Source organism: Zophobas morio, unplaced genomic scaffold (genome assembly GCF_036711695.1).
Source record: "Zophobas morio isolate AGI-343-1 ecotype UQ-CSIRO unplaced genomic scaffold, CSIRO_AGI_Zmor_V1 ptg000006l, whole genome shotgun sequence".
Taxonomy (NCBI): Eukaryota; Metazoa; Arthropoda; class Insecta; order Coleoptera; family Tenebrionidae; genus Zophobas; species Zophobas morio.
Genome location: NW_026972111.1, coordinates 8709237 through 8726317, shown reverse-complemented (window position 1 = coordinate 8726317; position 17081 = coordinate 8709237). Strand labels below are relative to the sequence as shown.

The window sequence follows — 17081 nt, the reverse complement described above, 5'->3', positions numbered from 1 at the left end:
CAGCGTTCTGATAAAATGAGAAACCTTTGTTTAGGTTACCCTGACACGATTTCCCATGTTAGTAGAGTGTAAATCCACCATTTATTCGCCGTTTGACAGAATAACGAGCCTGATGATGTAATAATCATGACAATAAATAGCAAAAATGTTAATATTTTAAAATATTTTTGAGAACATGTTTCTGAATCATACAGGATGTTCCTGCAAAGATAATGATAAGGAAAATGTAAAACTAACTTAATAACCACGTTGGTCAATTTTAGTTTCTTACCTATAGACGGTGAACATGACATTCCTAATATATATACAAAATTTGAGAGAGAGGCATGAAACGTCGAGAAAAGATCGATTACAATAATTCCTTAGCTTACACTTGGGAAGCAAAAAGTAATGAAGTAATAGAGCTTTGGTTTTACACAAAACTAAACCTCCACAGAAATATTTCCACCACAAGTTTTGGTCTTTTACTTCCACAGAAGATGAACATTTCATTTAGACACAATAACACAAGCTAAGAAATTTGTATCTCAATAATTGATCACAAAATCAATTTTAGTAATGATGGAACTAGGACAGGCAGTAAACAATGAATAAATGACAAGCAATAATAAACAGCGCTATAATACGCCAGACGAGCTGGAAATTGGAAATGTAACAGCAAATTGATTCGTGGTATTTGTATCAATCAAGAAATAAAAGATAACGAGGGTGTGGCCGTATCGGTGAATCTTTCATTATAAATAAAGGTGTTTTAATAGTTAGAAATGAAGGAAATCTTTGATCAGTGAAGTTACCTACTGCTACTGCAATAGGAAAATCCGGGAATTACTTTCTGCGTTTCCGTGATTTTCTCGTAAATTATGTAAGTCTAGAAACTCGTAATGTTGATATTGTGCATTCCTTTCCATAAAAATTCAACTTTAATCATCGTGAATAACACGTAGTTGTAATATTGAAACAATTTGCATTTTAATAAACTACTCAGTACGTTCCACGTACACCAGTTATGCAAGAATTTCAAATTTATTTCTTATTTCAAATACCAACACTTGTTAGAGTAAATCCATACGTAATTGCACTTTTATTTTCTAGATAATGGGGCCCGCATACATATTACCACTCCTCTTCGGCGTGACCTTCGCCATGGACAACCTTGAAGTAGCCTATCAATGGAAACAATTAGACTTTGCTTACCCATCGGAAGAAGCTCGACAAGAAGCAATAAAAAGTGGCGAATTCACTCCCGCAAATAATCTACCTTTAGGTTTGGAAGTCCACGACGATCGTTTATTCATAACTGTGCCAAGATGGCGCAAGGGGGTTGCAGCCTCCCTCGGCTACATCAAACTAAGCGGTAAACGTTAATTTTTAAGTGTAATTAAGTGTTACTACCTCTGTTTTCTTTCAGACCCCATGGACTCCCCCAAACTCCACCCTTATCCCAACTGGCAAGCCCACAACCTTTCGGGCTCCCCTGAAATCATCTCCCCCTTCAGAATGCGTGCCGACAAGTGTGGAAGACTCTGGGTGCTAGACACTGGCGAAGAAGACATCCTCGGCGAAGCCAAAATCCACCAACCCACCACTCTTCTTATTTACGACCTCTCCACCAACACCCTCATGCGAAAGTACCAAATACCGGAAAACCAGACCAGCAAAGACAGCTTCTTCGCTAACATAGCGGTAGAAGACCACAACTGCAGCAACAGTTTTGCTTATTTGGGAGACTTGGGTGACCACCCTGCAATCGTCGTCTATTCCTGGAAGAACAACACCAGCTGGAAGGTCAAACACCACTATTTCCACATCGACCCCTTGATGTGCGATTTCAGCGTTACTGGGATCGATTTCCGTTGGAACGACGGCATTTTCGGGATGGCGCTATCTAAGCCGGACGCTGAAGGTTACAGTACGTTGTACTTCCACCCCATGAGTAGCGCTCACGAATTTGCCGTGAGCACCAAGTACCTGCGGGAAGACGTCTCCGATAAGAACTTCCACAAGTTTAGAAATTTGGGGAGCAGAGGGCCTAAGAGCCAGAGTGGGACGTCTTTCCTGGACCAGAACACAGGAGTTCTGTTTTACGCTTTGTTGAATCTGAATGCTGTGGCGTGTTGGAGGACCACGAATGCGGAGTATACTATGCACTCGCAAGGGAGAGTTTTTATGAATAATGTCACCATGGTGTTTCCCAATGATATTAAGGTTGATAGTAATGATGTCTTGTGGGTTTTGTCGGATCGGCTGCCCACGTTTATGTATAAGTTTTTGGATGAGAATGAGGTCAACTTTAGGATATTTAAAGCCAAGGTCGCGGATGCGATTAGAAGGACTGCTTGCGATTCTACGTTTGAGGTAAATAGTACGACGATCAAAACAATTACCATTGAGAAGAGGAATGTAGGTTTCAAGGTTGAAAGTGTGATGAGTATCGTTCTTGTAGCGTTGGTTGCCATATATAGTTTGTAAAGATTTTACCAATGATGTTGATATTTTGTAATTATTGTATAATTGCCGATTTTATTTATTTATTTTTAGTGTAAGATAAGTAAGTCACGAATATAGTTGTCGATACTTGTATCGTTGTTGTACTTATATAAAGTTTGTAAGTATGAAATGTGCGTGTCCTGGTTTTTATTGGCGTTTCTAGTCGAATTACAGTAGAGGGAGCTCCGCTTTCAAAAATATTTTGAAATCCAAAAATGTTGATAGCAGCAAGAATAAAAGATGTACGTAATGAATGTTTAAGTAGGTATGAGGAATTTTTGTAGATGTTTATTTTTGGAAATGCAAATAATGGAAGAATTTTAAAAAACAAACATCTCGTTTTTTAATAATAACTATATATGTATATGTATATATATGCACAATGTTAGAAAAACAAAGTAGATCTTAGAAATGTAGAAATACTTTAAAAAGAACCAACAAGTTTTATGGAATAAAAATTTTCTTCAACTATCTTTGTTTTAATTCTTGTTAGCTACTATACATATTTAGGAATACCCAAAAGCTAAATTGTCGAGAGTATATATTGTATGTTTAATTTCAGACTTTGTGGACGCACTATATACCATAAAGTTGGAGATTCTATAATATAGGCAATGGGTCAATTTTTAAGTTACTAGTAGATACATATTAAAAAAGATCGTAGAGAAAATTTTAGAGACCACACGTAGGATAAACGTTTTCAAATAACATCATTGATGAGAATAATGAGACAACAAAACTTTTCAAAAGCATTCTTTTTTAAGTACACTCCATAATTTCTTTTATTTATTCATATTGGTCATCCATATTTGTTTCTTTTTATCACTCACGCCAACTTCCAAATGGTTTATCCAAGTTTTATTTATGCCGGTTTATTTTAGTGATTCATTAATTCATTAAAATTTAATTTTAGATTCAGTACGATGAACTTGTATATATTATGGCAACCTTAACATTGTCGTTACCTTTTTTAAACTGAGACAATTTTCCATTACTTTTACGGTGAATATACACCGACAACTATTTCGTTTAAAGAAGTCCGTGAAGAAACTCGAGGAATCAAACGAATTTAGATCTGACTTCGATAGGTCAAAACCTAGATACAACTTTTTTATGTTGCTTGGTCATTAAACAGCTGTGAAAAAATGCGACTCACGACGGGTGGTATAGCTAATTTCATAACCTCATAAATAACTCTTAATCAATCATAATTCATGAATGATATAATGAAGAGTTTTATTATTAATTCTATACTTTCTTCATTTTACCAAAAAAGTACAATGGTAAAATGCTAAAATGGTATTTATCAATTATCATTTAATGAAATATTCAAAAAACAGACTTTCAGTCAACTTCGGTTAACCCTGACTTATTGCTTTATACTAGTCTGCAGCTGTCCTCTTAACTGTTTCGATTTTTCAGTTTTTCAAGTATTCAATTTTTCAGGTTTTTGATTTCTAGAATTCTCAATTTTTTAATATCTCAGTTTTTGGATGTTTCAGTTTTGGGATTTTTCAGTTTGTTATTCAATTTTTCTATTTTACAATGTATCAATTTTTCGATTTTACAATTTCTCAATTTTTCAATAATTCAATTTTACGTTTTTCCCGGTTTTTCGATTTTTCATTTCTCCAATTCTTAAATTTTTCAATGTTTTAGGTTTTTGATTTTTCAATTTTCCCCTTTTTTAAGGTTTTGATTTTTCGACTTCACTTTTTTGACTTTTTGATTTCTCGATTTTTCAATTTTTTATTTCTCAATTTTGAGATATTTTCAGTTTTGAGATTTTTCAGTTTTTCCATTCTTCAGTTTTTCTTTCATTTTTTTAATTTTTGGAAATTTCAGTTGTGGGATTTTTCAACTTATTTATTATTATTCAATTTTTCGATTTTACAATTTCTCAATTTTTCAATTTTTCGATTTTCAATGTTTCAATTTTCCAATGTTTCAATTTCAAATGTTTTCAATTTTTCTCTTTAATTTTACGATTTTCAAATTTGCTATTTTTCAATTTTTCAATTTTTGACTTTTCTAAATTGTCAATTTTCCGATTTTTAAAGATTTGGATTTTGCAATTTTTCAAATTTGACTTTTATAAACTTTCAATTTTTCGATTTTTCATTTCTTCAATTCTTCAATTTTTCAAGTTGTTAGGTTTTGATTATTCAATTTTTCAATTTTTTTTATGTTTTGATTTTTCTACTTCACTTTTTTGACTTCTTAATTTCACAATTTTTCAGTTTTTTAATTTCTCAGTTTTATATATTTCAGTTGTAAGATTTTTTCACTTTTTCCATTCTTCAGTTATTGTTTCATTTTTCAATTTTTCGAAATTTCAGTTTTGGGATTCTTTAGATTATTTATTATTATTCAATTTTTCGATTTTACAATTTCTCAATTTTTCAATTTTCCTCTTCAATTTTACGATTTTCAAATATTTCGATTTTTCAAATTTTCAATTTTCGACTTTTCTAAATTCTAAATTTTTCGATTTTTCAATAAATTGATGTTTTGATTTTCCCATTTCTTGTCTTGGAACTGTTTCGATTTTTCAGTACTTCAATTCTTTAATTTTTTCATTTTTCCGGGTTTTGGATTTTTCGACTTCACTTTTTGATTTTTCGATTTCCCAATTTTTCAAATTGTTAGATTCTTAGTTTTTGGATATTTCAGTTTTAGAATTTTTCAGTTTATTTATTATTCAATATTTCGATTTTACAATTTTTTCATTATTTCTCCTCTTGAATTTTATGATTTTTAAATATTTATTTTTTGCAATTTCTCAAATTTAACTTTTATAACATCTCAGTTTTTCGATTTTTCATTACTTTAATTTTTCAATTTTTCTATTTTTTAAAGTTTTAATTTTTCAGTTTTTCAATTTTTTAAAGTTTTGTTTTTCAACTTCACGTTTTGACTTTTTGATTTCTCGATTTTTTAATTTTTTAATTCCTCAATGTTTATATATTTTAGTTTTGAGATTTTTCAGTTTTTCCATTTTTGAGTTTTTCTTTCATTTTTCAATTTTTGTAAATTTGAGTTGCGGGATTTTTCAGCTTATTTATTGTTTTTCAATTTTTCGATCTTACAATTTTTCAATTTTTCGGTTTTCAATTTTTCAATTTTTCTCTATAATTTTACGATTTAAAAATATTTTGATTTTTCAATTTTTCAAATTTGACTTTAATTATGAACTTTCAGTTTTTCGATTTTTCATTTCTTCAGTTCTTCAATTTTTCAATTTGTTAGGTTTTTGATTATCCAATTTTTTAGGTTTTGATTTTTCGACTTCATTTATTTGACTTTTTAATTCCTCAATTTTTCAGTTTTTTAATTTCTCAGTTTTTATATATTTCAGTTGCGAGATTTTTTCAGTTTTTCCATTCTTCAGTTTTTGTTTCATTTTTTAATATTTCGAAATTTGAGTTTTTTCATTTTTCAGATTATTTATTATTCAATTTTTCGTTTTTACAATTTCTCAATTTTTCAATTTGACGATTTTCAATATTTCTCCTCTTCAATTTTATGATTTTTAAATATTTAGTTTTTGTAATTTCTCAAATTTAACTTTTATAACATCTCAGTTTTTCGATTTCTCACTGCTTTATTTTTCAATTTTTCAATTTTTTAGGTTTTTGATTTTTCAGTTTTTCAATTTTTTAATGTTTTGATTTTTCGACTTCATGTTTTTGACTTTTTGATTTCTCAATTTTTAAGTTTTTTAATTTCTTAGTTTTTAGATAGTTCAGTTTTGAGATTTTTCAGTTTTTCTTTCATTTTTCAAATTTTCGAAATTTTAGTTTTGGGATTTTTCCGATTATTTCTTACCTACTCAATTTTTCGACTTTAGAATTTCGCAATTTTTCAATTTTTCGATTTTTCAATTAATCGATGTTTCGATTATTCCATTTCTTCACTTTCGACTGTTTAGATTTTTCTGTTCTTCAATTCTACAATTTTTTAATTTATCAGGTTTTTGATTTTTCAATTTTTCGATTTTTTTAGGATTTCGATTTTTCCACTTCACTTTTTTGATTTTTGGATTTCTCAATTTTTAAACTTTTCAGATACTTAGAATTTTGACAATTCAGTTTTAGGATTTCTCAGTGTTTCCATTCTTCAGTTTTTCTTTCATTTCCAGTTTTTCGATATTTCAGTTTTGGGATTTTTCAATATTTCGATTCTTCGACTTTTCGATTTTTGACTTCTGGATTTTTTTTACTTTTTCGTTTTCGATTTTTAAATTTTAGATTTTTCAATTTTTAGATATTTTAATCTTTCAATTTTTAAAATTTTCGATTTTTCGATTTCTCGATTTTTCATTTCAGTTCTTCGATATTTCAATTTTTCAAGCTTTCGAATTTTTCAAATGTTTGATTTCTTCCTCTTTCGATTTTTCGACCTCAGGGTTTTAGATTTTGTTTTTCAATTGTATTTTCCGTTTTTTCAAATTGTCGATTTTTCAATGTTTTGATTTTCCGATTTATCGAGATTTGGATGTTTTTGATCGTTCAGTTTCTCGATTTATTAGTTTTTCAATTTACAACTTTTCGATGTTTTATTTTGGCTATTTCGCTTTATCAGTTTTCCGTTTTTCCGTTTTTTTATTTTTCCGCTTTTAGATTTTTCGATTTTCCAATTCTGCAACTTTTAACTTTCCGTTTTTTCGATTTTGGCCTATTTCGGTTTCTCAATTTTTCGATTTTTCGACTCTTTGTCTTTTGGTCTTTCGATTTTTCAGAATTTCAATTTTTCAATTATTCGAATTTTTAAATTTTTTTTATTTTTTGATTTTTCAAATTTTTAGGTTTTTGATTTTTCAGTTTTTCAATTTTTTAAAGTTTTGATTTTTCAACTTCACGTTTTTGACTTTTTGATGTCTCAATTTTTAAGTTTTTTAATTTCTTATTTCTTAGGTAGTTCAGTTTTGAGATTTTTTAGTTTTCTTTCATTTTTCAATTTTTCGAAATTTTAGTTTTGAGATTTTTCCGATTATTTGTTACCTACTCAATTTTTCGACTTTACAATTTTGCAATTTTTCAATTTTTCGATTTTTCAATGAATCAATGTTTCGATTTTTCCATTTCTTCACTTCCGACTGTTTAGATTTTTCTATTCTTCCATTCTACAATTTTTTAATTTATCAGATTTTTGATTTTCGAATTTTTCGATTTTTTTAGTGTTTCGACTTGACTTTTTTGATTTTTGGATATCTCAATTTTTAAACTTTTCAGATACTCATAATTTTGAAAATTCAGTTTTAGGATTTTTCAGTTTTTCCATTCTTCAGTTTTTCTTTCATTTTCAGTTTTTCGATATTTCAGTTTTGGGATTTTTCAATATTTCGATTCTTCGACTTTTCGATTTTTGACTTCTGGATTTTTCGATGTGTCAATTTTTTTACTTTTTCGTTTTAGATTTTTAAATTTCAGATTTTTAAATTTTTAGATATTTTAATTTTTCAATTTTTAAAATTTTAGATTTTTCGATTTCTCGATTTTTCATTTCAGTTCTTCGATATTTCAATTTTTCAAGCTTTCGAATTTTTCAATTGTTTGATTTTTTCCTTTTTAGATTTTTCGTTCTCTCGGTTTTAGATTTTGTTTTTCAATTTTATTTATCGAGATTTGGATGTTTTTGATTGTTCAGTTTCTCGATTTATCAGTTTTTCAATTTACAACTTGTCGATGTTTTATTCTGGCTATTTCGCTTTATCCAATTGTGCAACTTTTTACTTTCGGTTTTTTCGATTTTGGCCTATTTCGGTTTCTCAATTTTTCGATTTTTCGATTTCGGGACTTTTCGATTTCTCTATCTTTTGATCTTTCGGTTTTTCAGTATTTCGATTTTTCAATTTTTCGAATTTTTAAATTTTTTGATTTTTTAAATTTTCAATTTTTTAGGTTTTTGATTTTTCAGTTTTTCAATTTTTTAAAGTTTTGATTTTTCAACTTCACGTTTTTGACTTTTTGATTTTTTGAGATTTTTCGATTTTTCAATTAATCGATGTTTCGATTTTTCCATTTCTTCACTTTCAACTGTTTAGATTTTCCTGTTCTTCAATTATACAATTTTTTAATTTATCAGGTTTTTGATTTTTCAATTTTTCGATTTTATTAGGGTTCCGATTTGTTGACTTTTCTTTTTTGATTTTTGGATTTCTCAATTTTTAAACTTTTCAGATACTCAGAATTTTGACAATTCAGATTTAGGATTTCTCAGTTTTTCCATTCTTCAGTTTTTCGATATTTCAGTTTCGACTTTTCGATTTTTGACTTCTGGATTTCAGTTCTTCGATATTTCAATTTTTCGAATTTTTCAAATGTTTGATTTCTTCCTCTTTCGATTTTTCGACCTCCCGGTTTTAGATTGTGTTTTTCAATTTTGTTTTTCGTTTTCTCAAATTGTTGATTTTTCATTTTTAAAATTTTTCGATTTTTCAATGTTTTGATTTCCCGATTTATCGAGATTTGGATGTTTTTGACTGTTCAGTTTCTCGATTTATCAGATTTTCAATTTATAACTTTTCGATGTTTTATTTTGGCTATTTCGCTTTATCAGTCTTCCGCTTTTCCGTTTTTTTATTTCAATTTTTCGATTTTTTGATCTTTTGATCTTTCGATTTTTCAGTATTTCAATTTTTCAATTTTTCGAATTTTAAAATTTTTTGATTTATGGAGATTGAAATGTTTCAATGTAAACCATCAGCAGTTTACTGGGGGCTTCCAATATACACTTACAGACAATGTTCACTATTTCGTGGACTCTACTTTATAGTAGCAAACAATTTTTAAATATTTTATAATATACTTGAGAAAGTATATCTACATATATATTCTTTGTTTTTACATTACTTTGTAAAAAATTGATAGAACTTGTTCATGTGGGCATTTAATTTTTTTTTTTTTGGTATAAAAATATAAAATTATAACAATAAGATCAACGACAAGAATAATACCACCAAGTTTTCCATAGTCATTCTTTTATTAACCTGTTAGTCATGCGTATTTATTTTCTTTATAAGTCACATCAGCGTCAAATTTATCCAAGTTTTATTTATGTGTGTTTATTTCAGTGATTCATTCATTCATTAACATTTAATTTTAAAGTCAGAACGATGAACTTCCGTTCATTATAATACTTTAACATTGCATTAACTTTTTTAAACTAAAACAATCGTATATTAGTTACGTTTTACGAAACTCGAACAAGAAAAACTAATTTGGACCAGACATACATATACTAGATGGGTAAGTCGCAACTGCGCCGATAGAGCTTTTTTACGAAAATCATTACCAAAGTGTTCACAGTTTTAAAGATTTTGATTGTCAGTGTAGCGAGAAAAAGTATTTCCAGAAATGAATACAAACATGGAAAAATTCATTGAATCAATTTTAGATACTGTTTACACGAAATTAGATATGCAAGAAAAAATTACGACACGAAATTAAATAAAGCCTTCGCAGAACTGAAGCAGCTGTAAATTTCCACACATAGCAAAATAGTGTATTAACAACACACGTAAAAGCTCAGCAAAATGCGTCCAGGTGTGCTCTAGCGTTGTCAATAAACGCCAAGACATAATTTACAATGCAAAAAGATTAATCCAATAAATCAGAGATAAAGTAGATAGAGCGTCATTTTGAATCCAAATGTCTGAAATGTACTTTACCTTCTGATAACCGCGATGGCGTTCGTCAAAGTCAAAGAGTGTTTAACAGACCCTCGACAATTAGTCAAATTAATTCTCTTGGTTGTGTGCGTCTGCATCACGCTCTATCAGGTAAATTATCGTTTTCGGGATTCTCGCAACATAAAATTGTCTCTAGCTTTCAGAATGTGTTAATAAAATCATGCATCCACCTATTACGTCGTACTATAAGTTTAGACGAAACGATACTATTAAATACCCGGCAGTGACCGTCTGCAGACGACCGAAGTTCAAAAGTCATTTGTTTCCGGTAGGTAGCTTAAAATATGTTGTTTAAAGTACTAAGTGTGTAAATTTTAGCTATATGGATTGAGATCCGTAATTGGGGACTTAGCAGCTTATGATACTTTCAAGTTTTTCCGGTTTGATAGTTATACACTTGAAGAATTTATGAATGAAACAACCTATAGTCTCGACGAGACGATTCCACTGTATGGTTATAAGGGTTCTGGTTTGGGCGAAAGTAAGTACCTATTGGTGTAGTGGTACACATAACAATATGGATTTTCATGCGCCCGTTTTTAGACATTAACTTCACTAGTTCATACTACTCGGATCGCGGTCTTTGCCACACCATCATTCCCAAGGAAACAGCGGACACTTTTTCCGTGAGCACAGGATACTGGTTGTACCTCAAGCATACAACCAAAGAGAAAACCAAAGACGATAACGGTCAATCTACCTCTGGGTTCGAAATCCATATCCACGACCAAAACAACGTCAAAGATGATCTTACTATTAATACAGATTACTTATACATAGAAAGTGCAGAAATCGTTCATCTAACTTTAACTGTTCAAACTTATAACCAAATATCAACGACAAGCGATCCTTGTTTAGATGATCCAGCCTATAGTAAATCTAAAGTAAGTATACTAAAGTGAAAATGATGATCAAAACTGGTCAGTCATTGTTTCAGTGTGAAGAGAAGTGTCTTCACAATGCCGCTGCCAAAGCAGCTGGCTGCAAAGTTCCTTGGCTAAGACAATTAGAAAATGAATATCCAGAGTGTATCAATTCATCAGCCATAAACACAGTGAACAATTTGTTTGGAGAATTTAAGAGGTAGTAACTAGACACACGTCAAATCGGTAACTGATGTCATGATTCCAGAGAAGATATTTTGCAAAAATGTAACTGCGTGAATGCTTGTAATAACTCGATCTACTACTACCAGATTGAAAGCAGGAAAGATGCAGACACCATTTTGTCACCATCTAGCACCATTAGCATTTATTTCGCTTCCGACTTGGTTACAGATCTCACAGAAGTCATTAGTTACGACTGGAACATTTTCTTGTCAGATGTTGGTGGTTCTTTGGGGTTTCTTCTAGGTCTTTCAGTAATTGGTTTTGTTAATGTCTTGGAAGAAATTATTAAACTGGTTTTAAAAAAGGAAGACAAAACGGAAGAAAATTTGGTCGAGAATGAAAAGAAGTTGCCAGATTTTAACACAGAAGGTGGTAACATGGAGGGGGAAAATTTGAAGAGTGTTATGGAGTTTGTGGCAAATTGTGATATGTATCACTATATGCAAGAAAAGAAGATGATGGAGGAACAAGAAATTAGAGAAAATAAATATATCTAAAACGTTTTAAAATTTAATGCATATTTAATGTTATAGGTTATGAAAAATACCATTATGGTTTAGTAATTAATTAGTGTCAATTTTAGAATTTGGAACAAAAGTTATATAGTCAGTATTAATAAAAACCAATCGAAAATTCATAGTCTGTTAACATATATGTTCTAGTAAAGCAAAAATGACGCACTAAACGATTTTCCTTTTACTGTACTTTCCCTTTCGAGCTTGGCAATGCGTGCACCTTTTACACATTTTTCTGCATATTTTTGGAGACCGCCCCAGTAAAATCTATTTTTAATTTTATGAAAGGCTTTTACAATCGCCAAGTGTCCTGATATCGTTCCGAGTGATTTGTGTATAATATTTCATGAATTAAAGCCGACGTATAACCAATAAATTTTCCTAAAGCATTCTTTTTTACAAAAAACTCTATTCGTCATAAGAAAAATTTTTGCGATTGGTGCTGTGGTTATTTTTCTTTCGAATAGTTTAAGTGATATTTTATGTTTGACCAAATTTGTGGTAGTCGTAAAACTTGATTATGATTTAACATTATACTAAGGGTATCTGCTGATACGACTTATCAAAAATCAATATTTCACGACACCCTGGTACTCGAAAATGTTTTGGAATATTATATACTGTTTTCTGCCTTTTATACAGTTTTTGTTAATATTTTATATTTGTTAATTCTGCAGCCGTCATTCCGTCTTGTTGTTAAATGTCAAAAAATGCTTGCGAAAATTTTTACAAAAAATTACATGTGCATAGTCTGTTTTGAAATTGTTCAGGAACGTTATTTTTTGAAAAATTGTGAGTTGAATTTAGATTTTCTCGTCTGTCACAAAGAATAGTAAGTGTTATGACTAATATGTATGTGTGTTAGCTTTGTTTATTGTGATATTTTTTCTAGAATAGATATTTGTTTGATTTAGAAAGTTTCACAAAATAATATTATAGTGCCATATATGGTGGAGGCGCCGGGTCTTTTTTTCTATTTAAATTAATTTTATAGTTTTACACTTTGAAAATTCTACGATTTTGAGTTTATTTTTATCGATGGTTAGGCTACAAAACATTGAAGCACATTTTTATTGTTTATTTTTTCTACAATTAAATAATTCGAGAGGTTAATCACTCGTGAATTCTGCTGTTCACTTGAGGTGAATTCCATCAGAAATCTTTGCAAATTTCTGAAATCATAGGAACTCATTTGAACTTCTTGATGTTTTTATGAATTCCGTCTAAATTCTTGAATTCATGTTAATTCGCGTGAATTCTCTGTGAATTTGCGCGAACTCTCTGTGAATTCGTGTGAACTCTTTTTGAATTCTTGTAAATTTAATTGAATTCTATTTGAAATCTGCACGGTTTTGTTAACCTTGACTAAACCAATGAAGTCTCTTCGCGCCAACTCATGGTGCAGTGTGCAATCATCGGAGCAACCACTGCTATTCCCGGCCTAATTTGCAGAGATTTCTTGTCGTTTATGCCTTAACTGAAAAGAAAAAATGGGTGACGTTCCGAATCTTGATTTAAGTCGAAATGTAAGTATATATTTTTTGTTTTTATGTTCATGCATGCAGATAATAATTTTTTCCAATCGTTAAAATTATGTTTTAATCATTGTTTAGTAACCATGAAAGTTGGTCTTCGTTCATACTGTGATCAAAAAATTTTAATCATAAGTGAGGTAAAAACTTTGATCATTGGTCAAAAGTATCGTATTGTTTACGATATCTTTCTTCAAATTTTGTAGTCAGCAACTTTCCAGCTGCAGTCTGGGCTTCTTCTTCAACATCTGGAGGCGTTGTATCCATTTCTTCTACCAGTTCTTCCATACTTTCAACTCAAAAACACCAGGTAAACGGAATCAGACCATTCGAGAAAAATTGTTGATTTATTTGTGCCCGTCACTATGGATATTAAATTTATCTCCGGCAACTATGTGCATTCAACGATCTTTGATATGAACGAAACTTTTAAAAATTGTTGTTTTTTTATTTTAATTTTAAAATTTGTTGTTTTTTTATTTTAACTTTTAAAATTGGAAAAAATGGTAAACTTACTTCACGCGTGAGGGAACTGAATGTTAATCACTCATGGACCTTACCTCACTCGCCTACAGCTCGTGAGTTAAGTGGATCCACCTGTGATTAAAATTCTGAATCGATCACTGGCTGAGTAATATATGTACTATTAAAAATTAAATGAAACATCTTCCGGCTTTTATTATCTAAAGTATTATTCTTGGTATTTTATTTTCAGGTAAACTTAGTTGGCAGTGAAAATTTAAACTCTCCAACTCATGCAACCGTTGACAAAAATGTCTCAAAAAATGCATTTTGGGTAAAAATGCAAAACTCTTTAAAACGTGAGTTTCCAACATACTTAATTAACATAATGAGTCTTTGTGGATTTGATAATTCAATTGCAATAACCCAAATTGAAATGTCAGATATTCACGATATAGAAAAGTTTGCACGGTCAGACATGCAGTCCATTATTGGAGAAAATTCTTTTATGTCTGTACTTTTACGGCATATATCAGCATAGTAAGGACAAGTTCAAAATACTTCCCGGCCATGTAAAAATATTTTTTTCAATGAAGAACTACCTGCTATCCAATCATAAAGAAGATTTTTCCAGACGTATCCCTAATGAGAAGAGTGAGAAAGCACCAAGGAAGGTATCCACTACGAGTCAAATTTTGTCTAAAAAAACAATTGAGGAGACAAGTGATGAAAAAGAAAGAATTGTAAAACAAATTCATACTTGGGTCACAAACACATTGAAGAGCGATAAGAATAACACCATGCAGAAAATACAAGAACTTATTTCATTAACTTCTTTGGATATAGTACTTGAAGGAAATAATGCAAAAATAAAATGCGGTATGTGCAAAAATCGAAGTAAAAATGGAAGTTTTGTCACGATAGCAAGCTCACTGTTGAAAAATGGAAGGCATTGGATTATTTCTAATTTTGTGCGGCATGTAAAACTACATCATATTGAGATGAATAACAGTAATAAAAGTGGGGATAAAAACAAGCTGATAGAAAATAAAAAAGAAGAAAAGAAGCAGATTTCAATTTTGCAACATATCGTTGTTAAATCTACAAATAAGCCATGTATTATTACCCGTGTTCCAGAAGAAGAAACCTTTGAACGAACTTCACCTTTCAAAATAGATAACAACTCATTTATGTCGTCTTGTGAAACATCATTAATATCTCCTTCATTGTGTTCATCCACGTCCGAAACATTGTCTTCGGTCAATGAAGATCCGAATGGTGTTAAAGAGAACGAAACTGCTTGTAATAGCCTAGCCAATAACCTGCACAAGAAAAATAATAATAATAATAATGTAATAATGGAAGTTACAAATTTAAACGAGACTGATGACGATGATGAACCTTTGAAAAAGTATGCTCGCAAAAACAGTGACGACTGTATTCCTCAGCAATCGGGGGCAAATTGCACTGAACTAAGTAGGATTGTTCAGTGAAATAAATATGCAATCCTACATGTTTCTTTTAACAATGGCATCACGCAAAAATGGAAAGATCCAAAGTATTCTCTTAGAGAAAGAAGAGCGCGAGTATTAGAAAAAGCTGCTCAAAACTGTCAAACATTAGATTCCTTTGGGATAATTGTACATAAAATCGAAAATAAAATGGGTATACTTTTATGGTTACGTCATTTATGAAAAATAAAAGTAGAGCTCACAACCAAGAAAAGAGTCCAGTTCAACGTCAACATTTTTGAAACTCTTGAAAAAATCTGCAGAGACAGTTTCATTGCAAAAGTAACCGCTATGAAAATTCTCTAAAACTTTTTTCCACATATTTGTTTATAATTGCTGGACGATCTGCGTATCAAAGGTTATCAGCCAATTTGCCTCTTCCATCTGTACCAACTGTCTTAAGATCAATTCGAGACAGTGATAATTTTGTCTTAGAGGGTAAAGTAAGGTTACAAAAACTAAGCGAATACTTGACAAAATATAAGCTGCCTCGAGTGTTGTGGATGAGTGAAGATGCTACTGGAGTTACAGGAAGACTTCAGTTTGAACCTACCACCAACCAAGTGGTTGGATTTGTTTCTCTTTGGCAGAAAATGGATTTCTTGTTATTACAAATTTTCCAGCCGTAGATGCGCCAACTATAAAAAGTTATTTTGATAATGAAAAGGTTTCAAGATTGGTATATGTATTATGATGCAGCCCTTACAAGAAAAGGCCCCACCATATTGTTTATGTCTTTATGGAACAGACAATAAATTTACCAGTAAAGACGTAATGCAGAGATGGAACTTTCTTTTGCAAGAAGCTGCAAAATATGATATTATAATCTTGGGTGCATCTAGTGATGGTGACACACGACTTCTGAAGACGATGTTGTATCAAATGAAAATGGGCGAGCATTGTGATGAGTTTTGTAAATATTTGGCATGCCCTATGCTTCAAGCTGGTGGTGTGTGTGTTCAAGATACCATCCACATTGCTACTAAATTGAGAAATCGCCTATTGAAAACCAGTGCTAAAAGATTTGACAAGACGAAAGAGCAAAAAATGATATTAGGACAGTACGAAATTACTGTTGAAGATTTGTTCAGTCTAGTAGAAGATTTGCCTAAATCTAAACATCTGCTTAGCAAGTCAGATTTAGATGTTAGAGACAAGATGAATTATAAGAGTGTAGAAAAGATCATTACATCCAATATAATTAATTTATTAAAGGAACGTCATGCTCAGGCTACAGCCTATTACCTCGAAATGATTCAGAATTGTGTAACTTCATATATCAGTAATGACCTAACCCCGATGGAAAGAATTTTCAAAATATGGGTAGCCGTTTTTTTCTTTCGAGTATGGAGGTCATATATTAAAAATCGCCTAATCTGAAAATGGACGTTTTCGTAAGTTCGAATGCATACTTATGTTTAGAAATTAGTGCTCATGCAATTGTAAGTCTGATTCGAATCCTCAAACAAAACAATATGCCATCAGCATATTTCATTCCAGTTTTATATAGTAGCCAAACTTGTGAAATTTTTTTCCGTATAATGAGATCAATGACGTCAACACCTTGTACAATGGTAAACTTCAGCATTTTGGAAATATTGCATAGGCTAAAGAGATTACAAGTTCAAAATGAGATCATGAATTCTGAAGATGAAATGCATGGTTTTCATTTTCCTTCGAAAAACATGTAGAATACAACGAAACAGCGCCTTTGCCGAATGACTCAGGAATTATCGCAGTAATTGAAAACGCGAAACAGCAAGTGGCAACCA

General features: G+C 30.8%; 2 protein-coding genes across 5 annotated transcripts in view; both read left to right on the top strand.

Moving 5' to 3' along the window:
• The window catches only part of LOC135123499 (protein yellow), a 39106-nt gene extending 36150 nt beyond the window's left edge, over window positions 1–2956 (top strand). For 3 of the 4 annotated variants that reach the window (XM_064048219.1, XM_064048217.1, XM_064048218.1), the window contains exons 2-3: window positions 1093–1354; window positions 1409–2956. In XM_064048219.1, coding sequence (XP_063904289.1) covers window positions 1096–1354; window positions 1409–2469 — 1320 coding nt within the window. In that variant the 5' untranslated portion in view covers window positions 1093–1095 and the 3' untranslated portion in view covers window positions 2470–2956. Of the gene's footprint in view, window positions 1–763; window positions 863–1092; window positions 1355–1408 lie in introns of those variants that run through there. The other variant, XM_064048220.1, reaches the window with a different exon arrangement.
• Window positions 2957–10174: 7218 nt separating this feature from the next.
• On the top strand, window positions 10175–11892 carry LOC135123061 (uncharacterized). Its single transcript, XM_064047561.1, has 6 exons — window positions 10175–10270; window positions 10317–10448; window positions 10499–10661; window positions 10724–11064; window positions 11118–11263; window positions 11312–11892. The coding sequence occupies exons 1-6, from the start codon at window positions 10175–10177 to the stop codon at window positions 11784–11786; spliced, it is 1353 nt and encodes a 450-aa protein (XP_063903631.1). The 3' UTR covers window positions 11787–11892.
• Window positions 11893–17081: the final 5189 nt, after the last annotated feature.